The sequence below is a fragment of the Trachurus trachurus genome (assembly GCF_905171665.1).
Source record: "Trachurus trachurus genome assembly, chromosome: 10".
In the NCBI taxonomy this organism is placed as follows: Eukaryota; Metazoa; Chordata; class Actinopteri; order Carangiformes; family Carangidae; genus Trachurus; species Trachurus trachurus.
In genome coordinates this window covers 15,733,717-15,752,195 of record NC_139894.1, presented here as the reverse complement: position 1 = coordinate 15,752,195, position 18,479 = coordinate 15,733,717, and the positions used below count along the sequence as shown (strand labels likewise).

General features: G+C 44.4%; 1 protein-coding gene across 2 annotated transcripts in view; it reads right to left on the bottom strand.

The window, feature by feature from the left end:
• The window catches only part of dlg3 (discs, large homolog 3), an 85,978-nt gene that overhangs the window by 3,864 nt on the left and 63,635 nt on the right, over positions 1-18,479 (bottom strand). For both annotated transcript variants that reach the window (XM_083980440.1, XM_083980441.1), the window contains exons 12-23: positions 14,182-14,338; positions 13,520-13,622; positions 6,311-6,425; positions 4,451-4,627; positions 4,239-4,314; positions 3,531-3,630; positions 1,502-1,543; positions 1,275-1,325; positions 1,076-1,177; positions 815-987; positions 414-523; positions 238-329 (exon numbers count right to left, since the gene is read on the bottom strand). In XM_083980440.1, coding sequence (XP_083836566.1) covers positions 238-329; positions 414-523; positions 815-987; positions 1,076-1,177; positions 1,275-1,325; positions 1,502-1,543; positions 3,531-3,630; positions 4,239-4,314; positions 4,451-4,627; positions 6,311-6,425; positions 13,520-13,622; positions 14,182-14,338 — 1,298 coding nt within the window. The remainder of the gene's footprint in view (positions 1-237; positions 330-413; positions 524-814; positions 988-1,075; positions 1,178-1,274; positions 1,326-1,501; positions 1,544-3,530; positions 3,631-4,238; positions 4,315-4,450; positions 4,628-6,310; positions 6,426-13,519; positions 13,623-14,181; positions 14,339-18,479) is intronic.

Here is an 18,479-nt window from a genome sequence, read left to right as displayed (position 1 = left end):
ATTACATAATTGTCTCAACCTAGGACACACTTTTTGTTATATTGAAAATCTAATCATAAGGAAGAAAGAAAGAAAAGTGATGTACCGGTATGTAAAATTGGAGCTGAAACAACTAAGCAACCGTAATCTGATTTATGAATTCATCTAATTCGTTTTAAGTAATTTTTTAAGCAAACAAAAAGAAAAAAAGTCACCCATTAGTGACCCAAACCAAACCAAAGAGCCTGTGAGACCAACCTGTGAAATACTCTCCAAAGTCTTGCTCCAGCTTAACTGCCTTGTCGAAGACTTTATTGGCCTGTTCGTACGTCTGCCTCTTATTCATTTCCCTGAAAAACACAAGTGGTTCTAGTTATTAACACAGACTCTCACAATCACTGATGTTTTGATTACAGTGCACAGCTCCAACTTACATTAGGGCTTCAATGGATTTTGGTTTGATAAAGATGGCAATCGGATAAAGTTGTGCTTGCTGCAGTCGCTTTATGGCATTCCCAGACACATCCAGAATGCAGTGTTTCCCCTGTAGGCAGTTAAGAGTACGCTTTGTTAAAAATACTATAAACATTTAAATTTTTGTTACACAAGTAGGCCACATGTTCAAGAGGAATTGGTTGTGGTTTCTTTGATGCTGTGAAAATGAATGAGTACTGGAGACGATCAGGTTTGGGGAAAGTTAGTAGTGGAACATTAATTACACATGTCTGCCTTCCGATCTGGCAGGAAACCTAACATGCCTCTGGTTACACCCCAAATATACACCAAACCCAATCTGGTAACCCAATCCTACAGAGAAACAAGCGTCAGTGCCTACCCTCTCCGCCACAGTTCTGACAGACAAGATGCTCGTCCCATAGAGGTTCTCGTTGAACTGGCCAGCCTCAATGAATTTATTATCCTGAATGTCTTTCTCCATTTGCTCCCGCGAGCCCACAAAGTGGTAGTCCTGACCGTCCATCTCATTCTCTCGCCTCGGACGAGTCGTATCTGCAGAGGGGAATGGAACAAGTTTATTTTAGCCACTGCTCTAGTATTCAGTGTGCTAAGTGGAGATGGTGGTGTGCCCACAACTCACGTGGTACACAGGAGCCAAACTTGTGGGGAAACTCTGAGATGAGGTCATCGTTTACTCTGTCCTTCATTGGGCCCAAAATGATCACAGGCCTTGTGTAGTGGACTGAATTGGAGACAAAGAAGGCAGATGAGGATAAATTCAAAACAAAAACCTTTTGAATTATGTTATTTTTTCAAATACATGGCCGCAATTTACTCACTTTCCTGTCGAATGACTGGCTCATAGGAAAGAATTGTGTCCTCTTGTCCCTCTGTAATAACACAAAATTGTCACATTATTTAAAAAAACTAAACAATAAAATGGTCATGTCTGATAAAACACTATGAGGCATATTAAGTTACAGATGTCATTTCACAACTACATTAATGTTATTCATCCATAAAGGCAGTGTAAATCAAACCAGAAAGACCAGGAAACGTGACTCACTTGAACTGCTTTCACTGTCACTTGTGTTGGATGTCAGGCATTCTGCAAAAGCACAAGAGAGTGAGTTGCACATAACCTCAAAAGCAGTTAAGCCACAGTTAAATTCAAATAAATTCTTCTTAAGGGTGAAAATATTTCACCTGCTTAAAAAGACATCAAGAAAGAAAAGCAGCTTGTTTCTGAAAAACTAGGCCACTTGGGGGAAAAAAAAGACAAAAACGGGGGATAAAGAAAGCAGAAGTGTTGTCTGGTGCGGCAGCCACGCTCTCGCAATATTAGGGAAGTGAATTTAGGTGCAAGCAATAGGAAATTAAGTGTTTCCTGTGACAGTATCCCAAATGACCCACAATTCCCTGGCCAGTGTTTGCTATTGCCAGATCTACGCCTGTGGCAGAGGATCTGATATCAGGGAAAAGACAAGGAAACTGGAATTACCGCCTCGTGGTTGTGTGCCTCTGCCAACCAGTCAGGTTGCAGGAAATATGGTCACAATCTCCCCTTCCTGAGTTACAGCGTTGAATAATGGCCAATAGCGTTTTAGCAAAACATTATGATGTCACAGTGAAGTTGACATTACTGGATATAAAATGTAACTTTTCATAAAATCATGAAATGTAATTTTTATTTGATCAAATATTTGTTTTAGATTGTGTATGAATTGAAGAGTTGTGGCCAAAAACATGGTTTTTGACCATTAACCAAATTCCCTCTCGGCGTTCTTGATTCATTCATGAATGTGAGGTCACTGTGACCTTGAACTTTGACCTTTGCCTGCCAGCATCTTAGAGTCCAAGCTGATGTTTGTTCAAAATCTTAAGAAATTGCCTCAAGGCGTGACAGAGATCTCACTTTCACATCAATGGGACGTACGGACAGACAATGCGGAAACATCTGACCGCCTCTGGTCCCTAAGTATTAATGTAGGGGCCCTACGTTGTCCACAGGAGGGAGGCAGGAGCTGGCTGACTCAAGGGAAGTGGAGGAAAAAGTGTTTCCAACCTGACATAGCGGCACTCAGCGCTGGTGATGGATACATCCCAGCTCTGTGTGACCTTATCAGATACAACTCTTAACATTTGCTCTAAAGACCCCATGAGGCATTCAAAATAAGTGTAATGCTCACATGGGAATGCAATGCATATTTTATATGTTCTGTGAATCTGGGTGGGCGTGTGTGTTGAGTGTACAGTGTACATGTGTCAGTCTTAATGTGTGTGGTTTAGCATTCCCAGCTGGGTCTGCAGTGACAAAGCATTTTTTTCTTTGGGCTTAGGGGACAACTGCTTGACAGTACAACCACACACTTACTCAAACTCTTTGATCCATAAAAGTCATCGCTTAACCCTGGGAAGTCCTAGGTGTCCCGACAGGTGAGAGCAGAAACCAAGAGAAGAGAGCAGACAGGAAGAAGAAGAAGAAGAGGTTAGTGAGAGTTTGGGCAGAGAGGGAGAGGAGTGCTGTGTAGTGTTCGCCAAGTCCACTGACACATGGCGCTGTGCTGTACTCATTAAGCCTGAGCCCCACTTTGTTCATAGTAAGCCACGGCCTTTCAATTACACAAGCCCAATCCCATTAAAATGGGATTTTGACCTGTTAAGTGTTAAAGCTTCAGTCCAGTTAATGAGATTCTTCTTGTTGTGGGTCAGTGACTGACTGGAGAATTGATCAGGACTTATACAAGGAGTAGCATCACAGTGTTAGAAGGCCTGTGCGTTAATGCAGCCAAGAGCCTGCACGCGCGCACACACAGCTGGCAGCGCACACAGCTAGACACTCCTCTGGAGCCCACAGACAGATGTACAGACACACCAGAGAGAGAAGCCCACCCCCACATCTCCAGCTTGATGCCGGCTCTGCATGTGGGGGCATCTCTCTGGGACAGTGAGAAAGGGATGAGAGTGGTGCCATCACACAAACCATCCCTGGAGGTGAGCGGAAAGATGAAAATTGGAGAGACAGAACTGAAGCATGAAGGGGAAAGGACGAAAAAACAACACCCCCGCCCCTCCATCACACAGCTGGTACTCACGTTCAGACTCCACCAACTCCTGCACAATATTCTCCTTGCTCTTGTAAAACGGGAACTTGCGTGAGAGGTTGAAGCTTTTTTTGCGCTTTACTTTGACTGGCTGTTTGTGTGGGTGAGAAGGGGGGAGGGGGCAATGAGAGGGTGAAAACAAAAACAAAAAAACAGAATGGGATTCAATGAAGGTACTTGACGCCCATGCAAAAAATAAAAAAAACAAACCAAAAAAAACAACAACAAATGAAATGTAAACCACCAATGCAAATGAGAAGCAGGTAATGTGTGAAAATGAATGGAATATCAATGTGAAGCTTCGGTATACCAACTTTCACATGTACTGTTTTCAACAAATTGAATCTCCTTGCATAATACATGATAGAGATACAACACTACAACTGATTTATACTTGTACAAATTAAATCTGACACATCTGCCTCTGACAAACGTGCAGACATTTCTTAAGAAGTGCACATTTCTTAATATTGCCAAGTGCACGAGCTGTGGAGGTTTCAGAGGCCTCTCATCTCTACAGAGCTCCTGTATAATCTATACAGTAATATGAGCACTTTTTGTGCTCGCTTCAGTAAGCAGGTGCTGGTCCCTTTCCCACACTCAGGGGGGAAGTAGGCCATCTCCCTGGGAGCCCAGCAGCAGCTCTGAAGACAGCCTCTCTGGCACCAGGGCAGGGAGCAGCTGGTCTTCTACACTTACCCTGTTAGACTCAATCATCCCTGTCCTGGCATGGAACTTGACTGTTTTTAACCTGGCCCGCTCTTTCTTCTCCACTCTGGGGGGAAAAAGGAAATAAAGGGGGGGGGGGGGGGGGGGGGGGCAAAGTTTAGACTGGGAATGAATAGGAGTAGTCATATAGGCTAAGCTTTGTCTGGCGTTACTACACTGCAGCAAATGAACAGAGACTGTACCTTTTCTTGCTTGGAATGACCCCAATCTGCTCACTCTCTCCATGTGGTGTGACCAGCCTCGCTTGCCACCACTCGTCATCAGAAGCATTTATGACATGGAGGATATCCCCATAAGAGAAGCTCAGACCTTGGCTGGGCAGGCAGCTGTCCCTCGTTCGGTCGTAGTCAAACAAAGCTCTACAAAAGCAAAAAGGCTTTGGTTACACTCTTTTCCTTCCATCTCAAATTTGTGTGTAGAGACTTCACATAACACCATGATCAAAATGATTCTCCTGCAATACACAGTTGCTCCTTGTTGCTTTTTAAACAGCTTGACTGTGGCTGTGTTCAAAATATGTGCAATCATGATGTAGAATTTAAAACTTTGAAAGTCATTTTTGACACTGCACTAAATTATATTGTTTTACCTAACTTAGAGCATAGCCATACAAACATGAGCTGGAAAGTACTGTCACATCTGAATGCAGAGAACATGCATAAGGAATGTCCTTCAAGTTTCCACCTGACATTTCTGCCTGCTATTGCCACATACCTGTCACTAAAAACACAGAGTTTATTGTCTGCAAGTGCCACGCTGTCTTGTTAGACAGGTAAACCCACAGACACGGCTGAAGGTATTAATACCTGCTTTACTGGTTTCAAGTTTCCTTGACCTACAAGCCTACATGTGCAGGCCGTGCACTATGGTCCGGTGGATAGCCAGGCTGTGACCAAAACACATTTTCACGTCTGTTAAAATTACTTTTATTTGTCAAGCTATTCCTGCCAACTGAAACTGCACAAGGCAGCAGGTAAACAATAACGAAACTGTCATGATGCAATCGCATGGAGGCTAACACGAGAGCAACTTTTAACATAGGCTGATTTGCAGCAATAACCATGTTACTGCACCTTATCAATCCTGTGAGCACATGTGACACTGTGTTTGGGTTTTTTTTTTCTTCCAAAGTGCACCTTAGAGGTTTAACGCCCCCACATTCCTGAGGGCAGGCTAGGAGGACATGGCAGCTCCTGCATCAGCCGGCAAACTAGACAGCTTTTCTGACATAACTGTGGGCTTAGTCACCCGTACAGGAGCAGGCTAGGCTCTACATGCCTAATAGGAGTCGGTCTATAAGAGAGGCATGAGTCAGAATAACACTCCTCTGACTTCAGCCTGTGTCCAATGAGATTACACCTATATTCTTTTGATATATTGGGGTAAGGTCCACTGCTACTGAGCCCAGGCTAAATCAATCTAGTAATGTAGCTATTAGGCTTAGGTGAAGAGAAGCGCATTAGTGCTTCGGCACAAACATTGGGAAGCACTTGGACTATGGAGTTACATCACACACACAGGCCTTTTACCTTGACCCCTGTGAGTCCTTTGTGACTTGCTGCATTTATGTGAGCAGAAGGATGCCACCTGTTTTAATTCCTAAATGAGCCTTCATCCAGTGTGTCAACCGGCCCAAACTGTCATAACGCAGGTCACGCTGACACGCTCCCCTGTCAATCTACATTACACAAAGTAGAATCAATGTCGTATGTGGCGTCAAAACAACAACAGGGAATGCCCATCCATCAGTTTTTTTATGGTGATGAGTATCTTCAACCCAATGCCCTGAAATAAACATTATCCTACAAATAGTATCAAGTTTTATCGTATGAACTACGCCGAGTGTGTCATGCTGTTGTACTTTGACAGTGCAGCTGCTGTTGACATATACTCTCAGTCTTTATTCTCCCCCACAGCCAGGTAGAGGTTTATTATGCAAGAGTGTTTCTTTTGACAACAGATATTAGGACTTGATGTAGTGACTACAAACATGAGTCTGTCTGTGTGTGTGTGTGTGTGTGTGTGTGTGTCTGCAGCTTTACCTGACATAGAGAGACCGTTTCTCACTGGTGCGCAGGGAGCCTGATCCTGAGCTCATGCTGCTGTTCATCATCTGCTCCCTCAGGTCGTGGATCTTGGACTCAAAGCGACTATACTCTGCAATTTAAGAAACAAAAAAAAAACTGTGTCAACAGAGCCCCAAAAATAGGACCTCAAGAATAAAAACCTAACCCTTAGGGGTTTCAAGTCGATTCACCAAAGGTTAAGGAGGTAATATATGAAGCTGTATGGATACTCTATATAGGCAAGGTCAACTCATTTCGCCCACCAGATCTGGATTATAATCTGTATTGGCAACAAACTGTAAGAAGTCATAGAGCACATCTTTTAAAGTTAATTTTTGGGAAGAGAAACCATGGTAGCTGTGTAGGACAGAGCCGACGTGTTGCCCCCATCACTATTTTGACAACAAGATGGAGCCATACATCATTCATCCCTGATAAACTGACAAAAATGTGCGTCCGAAAAAAATGTCCTATCTCGTAACAGTCAGGAAATTCCTGGATCCTCCAGCCCTTCAACCAAATCAGCACCAAAATTGGACGGTTTCCTGTGCGGCCCACGCCACATCCCTCCACCACGTTGGGAGTAAATTGGTTCATTAGATTTCTGTATAATCCTGATGACAATCAAAGAGACGTGGGTGAAAACATCCTCTTTGGCAGAAGTAATGAAGAGCCACAACAGTATTGGACCCTGATCTCTTATTACACCAGAATACTGTCGGCAATCTCTGTGTCTTGCATTGTGCAAGACACAGAGTGAGCTAGAGTGAATAGAGGGAAGGTTCAGTGAATCCTTAGGCTGATTAATGACCCCGGGAACAGATGGTTTATCACAGATCTGCCTTACACATCCAGTAATGTCTCATGTCAGGTAATTAATTATACAGATTAATTAAGTTCAACATGGGCTCTTTAGTGTGGTTAAAAAAAGGAAAGGCCTCCAACAATTTCAAATGCATGACCATTTGTCATAGGTGTGTAAATCCAGTTGCTGCTTCAGGAGCACAGGGATGATGTATGAATCCACCTGGACCCTCCTCATTAAAAATGCTCTCATTAGCCTGCTGTGTGCAGCGTGCTCTGTGCCCAGGCTGCTCGAACAAGCTAGGCCACCACACCACACCGGCTAGATAAACAGACGGGCAGATGCAGCTAGAAAAACAAGTAGGCTAGGTCGCTCATGTGATCACACAAAGGAGGCGTTGGGATTGTAAAAGGGCAGCACTGTGAACAACTACTTTTGTGATCCATCACAATGTTTTGACATTTTTTACACTTCACAGCACTGATGGAAAGAAAAGTAATCGCAGTAAGACTTAGTAAGTGTTAATGTTTCATGTTGCACAGCTGTGCTCAGGAATCAAGCTGTACACAAAAACCCAGAGTCACCTCATTAATGGTATGCGATAACGTACACTATCGCTCAAGAAACACAACATATCTATGTCCTGATCGTAATTTAGGCTATAAAAGAAGAACCAGTGCCAGAGCATAGCGTTCACATTTACTCCACGTCTCCTTTACTGCAGGGTTGACTCCTACCTCACGGCTTAATCATCCATAGTTGGCAACACTTCCTGTAACGTGAACGAGAGATCAAAGTCCAGAGTCTGTCGAACAAGTAGCCTTGAAAAACAAACACCCATGCCTGCAAAATCACTTCCAAGTTAGTCCAAGCTCCTGGAAAACACCGGGCAGGTGCAAAAACAAGAGTTGCCCCCGCGGGTCGAAACCTAAAGGGGATTCAAAAGCAAACACAGATCCTGCCCCAGGCCTGGTGGCGGCTCTCCACCCGAGTCTCTGCTCAAAAGGTTAACAATACAACAGAGTGACGCTGCAAGGTGAGGTAACCAGACACCGCCTGACTGCCTGTAACCAAGAGCAACGTCCTAGCACACCTAGAACGGGGACAGCAGATGCGGAAACAGCCATTCAGACTAGTCCACCTGGCTGTCGGGCACAGGAAAGATGAGAGTGAAGCACAAGAAGCAGCGGCTCGGGAGGTGCCGAGGAAGAGACAAAGAGAAGCTAAAGAGAGGGAGAGAAAGAGAGAGAGCAATCTTAATACCCTGCTTCACAATAACAGCAACCTGAAGGGCTGGCTGAGAGCTGCGTCACTGAGATAGTGGTTAGTGGTTTGAGTAGCACAGGTGCTACAGTTAAATGCTCTGCTTGTTCACATTCCTAACACCAAAATGATGAATCTAACTACAGTGGACGTTCAAGAAGAACAGGAAAAACTCTGCAACATGTTTGAAGCCTCTGTGGGGAGTTGGTGCTGCCGCCCCTTGTTGATAACAATGACATCAGAGTACAAGAAAAATCTGTATTACAAATATCTATGTAGCATCAATATCTGTGTTGACCGAGTAGGAAAACACACAATCAGTGTGCAAATCCACTCACCAAACAGCAACACAAACTTCCTTTATAGTAAAGTGCTCTCGGTTTCAGTAAAGGAAGTTTAGGAGGGAAGGAAGATCTGTTTCACAGAAAAGGAAGGATACTCCCAGAGCGATAATGGTGAATGATTATCATTAACCACATCGCAGAGGGCGGCAGCAGCAGGACAACAACACTTCTATACTGAGACGCGAGCTCTGTATACCGTTTGTTTCACCTTAAATATCAAAACACATGCAGTAAACAAATCTATGACCACAAATCCAAGCCACCACAACCGTATAAAAGAGCATTCACTGCTACGGTCTTCAAAATTTTTGGTGAGGTGATTTCTGGCCACCCTTGCATCCTGGGGGGCGTTGACCATGGGCCACCATGTCACCGGCCTTACATGTGGCCTTGGACCTTTGCTGCATATCATTTCCCATCTCTGCCTTCCTGTATTTCCTGTGATCTCACGACAATAAACCATCTGATACCGACAGGAAAAAAAATGCTTTGAAATACAAAATCCATGTTTTGCTTTTCTATTAAGTCAAAGATAAATAATTTGGTTCAAAAATTAAAATAAAATCACTGTCACATACAATAACAAATAAAGCCAAAACAGGCTTAAAATTTGTGTTACATGTTGTATTCATCTACCGAGTTAAAAATGAGTCACATACGCAATGTTATCAGGATCAATCCAACATTAATTATTGTTCAACATCCCCACACCTTTGAAATTCTGGGAAAAGGGACTCCACAATCATCAACGTTAAATGCCTGTGCCGTAAAGCACTTAATACACAAGAGCTAGCCTATATTTTTAGGAGTGACCCACAGGAAGAACAGACAGCTAATAGAAACTGGGACTATTCTGTATCTCTCACTCCCACTGCGTGTCCTGATTAGTTGTACAGCTCTTTTATTTTGGGGGACGGTCGCTTCTCTTTTGATCCAGTTATGCAACACAGCAGGCATGTGCATGTAATGTGAGAGTGTGTTATGAACTCAGGGATAGCCAAGCCAAGCCAGCCAGCTCTCAGACCCCAATAGAGGAACATGTAGCGTAGTAGACCTTGGACAAAATGTGTCTACAAAACCTCTGTGATGCGTGCTGGTGGCAGTTTAATGGGAGTTTAACATTTCCTCCGTCCACTCCCACGCTCCCATTTCCTACACGCAAAGAATCTTGTGTAATTACAGTCCCTGATAGTGGGACAGGCAAACATGTGGATACACACCCTCACCTCCATTCCTACACTTAATGGGAATTAAAGAGACTTGGGGATGCTCCAGCGAGTCACTTAGAGTCAGGAGGGGCTTTCTGCTGCAGCAGCCTGTGTGTGCTCCACTGTGGCTTCTTGTACTCTTCAGTGTTGGCCTTCCATCAGACGTCTGCGGACGCCCGAGCCCCCGGCCTCTGAGATTACTCTCCAGGCAGTTTGCCCGACATAAACTAGCATTCACCCTCCACTTCCTCCCTCTGTCTGTCTGTCTGTCTGTCCGTCCGTCCTTGTACAGCTCACAGGGGGTTCCTCCTGCTCCAGACTCAAACGGACAACATGTCACACACACCGCTTTAGGATGCCAGCAGATTTACTGGCGACAGATCTCAGGTCACCAGTGGGGATGTCAATCATTTGCCAGTGCTCAACTCGTGCGTTTAGAGTAGTTACGCATTGTACACAAACACGATAACTGTCCCCCGCCGGGTTACAAAAGGGGCGCAGAGCTGAAAGCATGATTTGGTATAGAAAACAAAGGTTCCCTTCTACTAACCACATCATTATTCAAGATGCTGCCTGAATGGTCTGGCATGCGGGACAACATGAACTCACATGGACAAGAATGAGGCATTATAATCCGCATTCTGTAGCAGAGGGAAAACCTACGCTGCAATATTGACAGCACTGATCTGCGCCTGTGTCTTTCTTTAGCTTAGCTCCATGCCAACTCACTGATCCTGTTCCACCTTCATATCAATGACCTTGGAGTGTTATTGGACCTTTATGCCTTTGGTTTTATTGAAACTGAAAAGGAATATGGAGAGAGAGCATGCTACAACTTATGCCCCTGCGCATTCCTGTCATAGTCCAACCTGAGAACTCACAATATCCTTTGTTTTTATAGCGTTACTGCTGCAAGTACACATGAAAAGAGTTACAAAAACACTGGCAGAGCAGCAGTAATGCACAGCCAGTCTATAATTTACTTTTCGCAAAAAAACACAGTGGTGCCACTTTATGAAATAAACTGTTAAATTAGATAAACACTTACACGGCTGAGCAGCGCATACATTCTGCTTCAGTCAGCAGTGAAAATGGACTTGTGGTCTGAGGGTTGTATATGGACAAAGTCTGGAGTCTGGTGACAGTGGTGGTGACTTACAGGTGTAATGTGAGTGTGTAAGAAGCTGAGGTTCACAGGTGAGGTCAGGAAGCTGACACACACCTGTTTGACCACACCTCTGTGTCCCCACCTTAAACCTTTGGTTACATAAGAATAGCAGAGCAATTGTCTGTAACTGCCTGAATGAATCCTGCTTCATGTAATTTAAAACATCAAGGCACTTCATTTGGGTTTCAGTATTAAAATGAAGAGAGAGTGAGAGAGAGAGAGGATTTAGACAGAAACCCAAACCAGTGGGTTGTTTCTCCAGGTACTGGCAGGAGGGTGCCATTATAGCAGTGGTTGTATTAACTACAGTAGGGGTGAGGCTATCACATGTCTGCCACAGTAACTCGGCGTTAATTTCAAGCCTTTTTGAACTTGTACCGCCACTTTTAAAAGTTTAGCCTAATTCTTGCTTATTTATTTAATTGGCTAAAGCGTAACTTAAAAGGCGAATCTAGTTTTTATTATTTCACCGCTACTGTAACTTTGCTACAGGTTTACACTACAGCAAACAGTAACCTCGGTACAGTAGCAGCGAAAATAAAAGCTCTTTTTTTTTTAACTAAAGGTAACTCACGCAGTTGGTCCGGTTTAAACGTGTCAGCGTTTCCGTCCTCGTCGCGGCTCAATTAAATGAAAAGTATCGCTGTTACTTCGCTGTCGCAGCCGGTAGTTTTCTTCTTCATCCAGCCATTAGGGAGTTCATGCGGCTTCTGCTCGGCTGCTGCTGCTGTTGTGCTCCGGCCCATCCCCCATCCGCACAGGCTGGCAGACAGATAAAAAAAAAAAGTTTCTACTTTTTTTTCCTCCCCTCTTCGCTCCTTCCACTCTTTTAACGCCTTTTGGAAACTTTCTCTCACTGGAAGTTGAGCTTTCCCCCCCCTTGCTCAGGCTCTTCTTTCCATGTGCTGCGGTCGGTCGTGGTTCGGGGGGAGGTTTCGGTGTCCTGGGACCGCGGCTGGTTCTTCTTCAGCGGGGAGACTCTCGGAGTTTGAACAGGGAAGGGAAGGAGGACAACAGCGGTTCGTTTGCCCGCCTTGCAGCTTTAGCTCCACCACACATAACACACTCCTCTAATGCTGCTAACACAAGGGCCGCCCCTGAACCTGAATACTTCCTCCTGCCGGCCTATCAGCGGCACGACACGGGAGCTTATCGCGCATGCACCGGCGGCCGCACCAGGTAGTAACACCGACTCTTATTGCAACAGAAAAATATCTTTATGCATATGACCTTACCAATGAAGTGCCTTGACATGTAATTTTATAAATAATTTATGATTTAGTCTACTCTCTTTGATCTGTTTTATTGTTTTATTTATGAATCTAATAATTGTCTCTTTTGTTACTTTATTATTAGCCTGCAGTTTGTAAATTTGAAGTTGACTATAAGGAAAGAAGAAAAAAATACTGATCATAACAAGTGCTTTCTACTGTATGTCATCAAAACCCGTGTCATATTCCTTAATGGCTTTCAACAAAACAATTAAAAGCATAAGAGTGAACCACAAATTGCTCTAGGATGCATGCTCGGTCATTTCCATGAAACTGGGTACTGTAGTGTGGTTTATTCTGACTCAGTACCACATACACTGCACTGATGATTAAATAACTCACTGGGTCATATGAATGTATTAGTCTGCCACTAAAAATAGTCCACAGCAAATACACAGTTTATTCTCTTGTATGACATTTTTGTTTAAAACTAAAGTGCTCAACTATTTAAGGAAAACAATGAGCCACATGTAAAAGGTTGGCTTTAGATTGTGATCTAAAATCTTAACTTTAACATATTTCTCTTTATCCCAAAGATTCGCTGTGGTATTTTAGAACTGTGGGTCCCCATCATATTGTGCATGGACATGAAGATGCACACGCACTAACGCACAGACAGGAAAGGATCCTACATTTTCCTTCAATGTGCTGTTGTTATGTTTTGATTTTTGTACAGACACGATACAACATGCTGGTACTTCGTGATCTTGAACGGTGCTGCTGAGCAGATCTGGTTAACCTTTGGATGGAGCCAGGTTTGTGTTCACTCCTGTGCTAAGCTACAGTATGCGACTGCTGCTGGTAGCTACGTATTCACCATGCAGGAGTGAAAATGACATAGATCTTCTCATCTGACTTGGGGAGGAAGTGAATATTTTCTTAAAATATCAAACAGCCATAGATTTTCTGCTCTAAGCACATGTTGAGATCCACAACCTCCAGAGCCATCAACCAACTATAAGGGAATCCAACAGGCTAATCCGGTTCAAGAAAACTTAACTATTAGATAAGGACTGTATGATTAATAACTCTTTACGTTACAGAAAATTAAAACTATGAGTCCAAAATGCATTTTTCCACAATATAATGAGGTATTCATGTGTGATTAGAGATAGCTCGGCCTCACCTTCAGGCCTGTATTGAGCAATAATGGTGACGGTCTGTCCGGCTCTCTTCAGTGCTGCAGCCGCCTGTTCATGTGTGGCATTCCTTAGGTTCACTCCGTTCACCTGCAACAGACCAGACAGAGATAAACTTAGTAAGAGATAAGATCTGCCCTCATCATGTGAGGACCAACATTAGAAACGACTATAACACGTGTGGAAATGATGTAACTTTAACTGCTGAATTGAATGACCTTTTTAAAGCTAGGTACAATTTTCAGCGTCTGTTGAATATTATCTTTCCTTATAAAGTGACACAGCAATGAAATAAAAGGCATATATTTAGAGCAACATGGGAGTCTGAGAAGGTTAGGTAGGAATAGCTATAAGGAAGGTATGAAATAAAAGTCAAATGATTTAAATATGTAATGTATTGGATATTTTATTGATTTGCGAGGCTAAACTCCATCTGAGTTGTAATGGATGTACTGTCTTGCTGAAGGTCATTTCAGCAGGGCAGATGTTTGCTGACTTTCTAAACACCAGGCCACCTTAATTCTATCATCATTATTCTGACAGCGGGAGTTGGCTGAATATCTAACAGTAATGCCTCAAAATTTGGCGCAGATGTTGATGTGGCTGACCGAGAAAAAAAAAAGAAAAACCCTGAGGCTGATATACAGACCGAGAGAATCCGGTCGCCCCTCCTCAGCTCTCCGCTCAGGTCAGCCGGCCCCCCTGCCAGGATGAAGGAGACGAAGATGCCTTCCCCATCCTCCCCACCGACGATGTTGAAGCCCAGGCCTGTGGAGCCTTTGTGCAGCAACACCTTCCGCGGCTCCCTGCCAAAACAGAGTGACAGCGTCAGGTTGAAGGGCAGGACACACAGACCATAAAGGAGAAGAGCACAGAGAGATAGAAGTGAAACAGAAAGAGCATAAACAGAGGGGAGCATGGAGGCCGTTTCATGTAACAGCCATCTTCTACTGGTTTACACTGCGTATGATCATCCAAAATGTCGAGTGCATTTAGTTTTGGCAGCAACAAGCAGTGGGCCCTGCAGATCTTTTTTAGTAGATCCACTCTGTATATATTTGAATGTGAGCGCTTTAAATAGAGCTTCTAAATGATTCATCTACAGGACTCTATTCAGCAGTAGAAACAATGATTAACCCATGTAATAATCATACACTGCTAATAAAGATAACTTTGATTACTTTGATAACCACTTGGATAGCGCAGTTCACTCATTACTATGTGACCATTAACACCTGCAGCCGCACAACTAGATTCAAAAGCAGGTTACCGCTCGACTATAGCATTTTCTCTCTCATGTATGGCAATCTCATAGGAATGTACCCACATCTGCACACTTTAACACCCACTCATATTAATGTACGCAGACACAATGAGCTACCTCCTGCTCGACAGACCCGCCGAAGCTCTGCTTTAGCTTTAGCCACTATGACTCATCCTCCAGCAGGCTATTCAGACTGCCTCAGTTTTAAGATGCTAGAGAGGCCAAACCGCCGCTATGGTCCAGCTAAAACCCTCTGAGAACACTTCTCACACAAGTGCAAATACACACACTCCAGGAAACCCTGCATTACACTCACAGACACACATACACATACACACACATACACGAATACACACATACAGTAAGCATACAGGCATGCACGTACATAGGCAAGGACACACACAAATACACAGCTTTCCTTTCTTAACAGAAAACCCTGCATGGTTCCTATTAGTGGTCTCTTGCAGTACTCAGCCTGCGGTCTGCAGGAACAATTCTTCTCAATCCCTAATGGCTGCTGTCGAACTGTTAAGACCATTTTCCCATCGATGGCAGCCGAGGCAGCATTCCAAACTTTCGGGATCATACCCATGACTGACTGGAAAAAGTGCTGATTACTCCACTAAAAGAGATGAGGAGCAACGGAAAGTCCTGAATAGTAAAACACTGCCTACAGACAGTTTAACCAGACTGTTAAACTGTACTTGTTTGCAATTGACTGAACTTAGATGCAAACTTGCAAAGACCATAAATAAGATGGATTAGTCGCACCGTACTGACTCTGGGTCTGTTTACAGGTTTGTACTAGGCACAATCGGAGACAGATTCATTTCAACTGTAGGCTACTTACAAGGCTTTAAATAATTGCTTTAATTTGTTCTTGATTTTTTCCCCCTATGGACTTTAATGTATTTTTTAAGCATCAGAGAAAAAAACAAAACAAGTGGCAGCGGCCTTTGAGCATGCTACAACAACTGATTTGCTTTCAAACAAGTCGAGCTTAAAATAACCTTGCTTTTTCCATCTTGAGCCTCTCATCCCAACAAGGCACACAGATCTCCATGGTTACCTTAGGATCCGGATGCGGTGCTTGCTTCTGAAAGAGCATTTCCTAACTGTGCGTTGAGGCAGGCTCCTCACCAGCGACATGGAAGATGAGATGTTGACTGTGAACATGGTGGCTACGGCACATCACTCAGCTCAGCTCTTACTCCTCGACCCCTCTGCCTCTCTGGCCTTCCGCTGAGAGAGGGGCTGCAAATTTAGAAGCTCCTGTGTTTGGGGCCTGATGTTCCCTATCTCATCCTCGTGTGCTGTGATGGGAAACAGCTCTTCTTTGGGCTGTCACAAACCCTCTCTCCCCCATCATCACTAGCAAGGCAAGACTTAACACTTAACCCTACAGCTCCCGAGCAAATCATCTCTGTTGCACTGCACAGGAAGAAGCCAAAATCCCCCCTCACGCACATCTGGAAAAACCTGGTCTGCACCGGGACTCGGGTGTGTCGGACTGGACGTCGTCCAGCTTTGGTCCCCTCATTTCTTCTCTGATGCTGATTTGCCCCCCCCTTCCTCCTAAACAGCACACTAGCATTCCTGTCTGTTAGCCTGGCCCTCTGGAGACTAGGCAGACAGATTCCCAGAAGCTCCTTGCTAATTTGTCAGCGTGTAAACAAACTAAGGAGCTCACCAACTGACTTTCGCACACTTTCAGGCCCTTTGATTTGACGCCCCCCCGTAGTCTGTGACCTGGTTGCACACTGGACAACGAGCTGGATTTCCTTATGCTTAAATAATTCTGTGGAAAAAGCCCAGAGGCCTATTTGTTATCTTACAGGAGCTGCAGCGTGCACATGTGTTTCTGTGTGCACTGTCTCCCTGTAGGGTGTGTGGCCATTTTCACAGAAAGTGGGGCTGAATTCCTACAGTACTCTTTTAAATGCGGCGATCAAGTCCTCCCTCCCTATCACAAGACCTGTCTACCCTCCCTTCCCCCCTTTGCCTTTTCATACATGCCAGGAATGTAAACAGTTATAGAGCGGTAAAAACCCTTTCTCCCTGCCCAGCCATTTCTCCTGCGACTCTTCTCTAATTCAGAGCCCCACCGCCCGCTTCTCCCACCGCTATATTTTCCCCCTGTCTGTTTCAGTGTTTTGGCTGCAGCGGTCGCAGCTCAATCCTAAAGCTGTGAATGGATATCTGGCCTGCAGGGTTCAGCGGGTCACGCTGCCCTGGACTCAGTCCAGTAATTGGCTCTGCTTGGCTGATTAATGGTGGACACTGCAGATGGACGCCATTTTCCACAGACCTCTCACGGCACTTTATCTCTCGCTTTCCCCGAATGGATCACATCAGCTTATGTATAAAGGGGCATACAGATAAAATTAAAATGCTTTATCTCTCTATCACTCTCTCTCTCTCTCTGCTTTTTTACTGCTTACATTTCAGCCATAGATTTTCTGAGTCTGCCTCTTTTTTATGGCTTGCAGTTTTCCTCTAATTTCACAAAGGGAAAATATATTCACTGTTAAGGTGATAGACGGTTTAAGATGTTTCATGCCTCTCAATGTGACCAAGAATAAAATTGGAGTGATGAATGATTAACACCTAAGACGAGTACTCAGCTGAATCAGCTGTGATTAGTTCTATTTTAAACTCTCCTTTGTGCTTTTGAGCTTTTAAAAATGCGAACCAAAGGTCAGAGCATTCCTCGTTATTGATGACTGAATTCTTGCACTGCCCAGTCAAAGGTTGTGTGTGAGTGCCCGAGACACAGAAAGTTACTGATTAGCTAGCTCACCTGCTGCTGCTGTCCTCCAGCTCCTGTATTTACACAAGCTGTGCCTGAACAAAAGCAGCCTAGCTAGAAGCATTGTTGTGTGTCTCTAACAGCGACAGCCCCGACCAGCAGAGGGGAGCTGCTTCTTTAGCGGATGTGCACAGTGTCACCTCTTCACACAGATTTATGCTTACACTAAACATGCATATTTAAACCCAGGCTTTTTTTAAAATCTCTTATCCAGTCCAGACAAGAACACAAGGGAGATATGTTCAGTACTAACATATCTCCAGAAAGGGGGTAGTATCACATCAGAGAAGGGGAGGCGGGTATAGGGGGATGTGTCTGTGATGACACCACTGAGGGGGATGTGCAGATGGGCAGAGGGCCGATACAAGCTCTGACTCATTCCTCACAACCAGCCTGCTCCACTTCTGCAGGAGCCTGTGCTTACTATAGCATTCATCTAAAATAACCCCTCCTGGTGGGAGCCAATGGGGAAGCCGCTGGGGCTAGAGGGAGGTGTCTGCTATCTGCTTGTCAGTCTGACAGTGCTGGATGCTCATCTGCTGTGATTGGGATCAAGTCGGTTGTCGGACACGATGTCCTCGGAGACCACGAGACCACTCTTTTCTGGTCCCTAATAGCAGACATGACACACAAACCCACTAGGGGAAAAACAGGTGCACGCATGGTCACAGCATGCAGGCCGCTCTCATTTGCACCGTTAATTTATGAGTTGTCTGGCAGCGCAGCATGTATACCCACAGGTATACGTCCGTGTCATAATTGTGCATTGCATTTAAGCACATGTACCTGCGTGTGTACTCGTACGTGTCAGCACATTATGAGCAAATGTGTCAGCGTACAGTACGTGTGTGTGATTGGTGCTGGCAGCATGGGG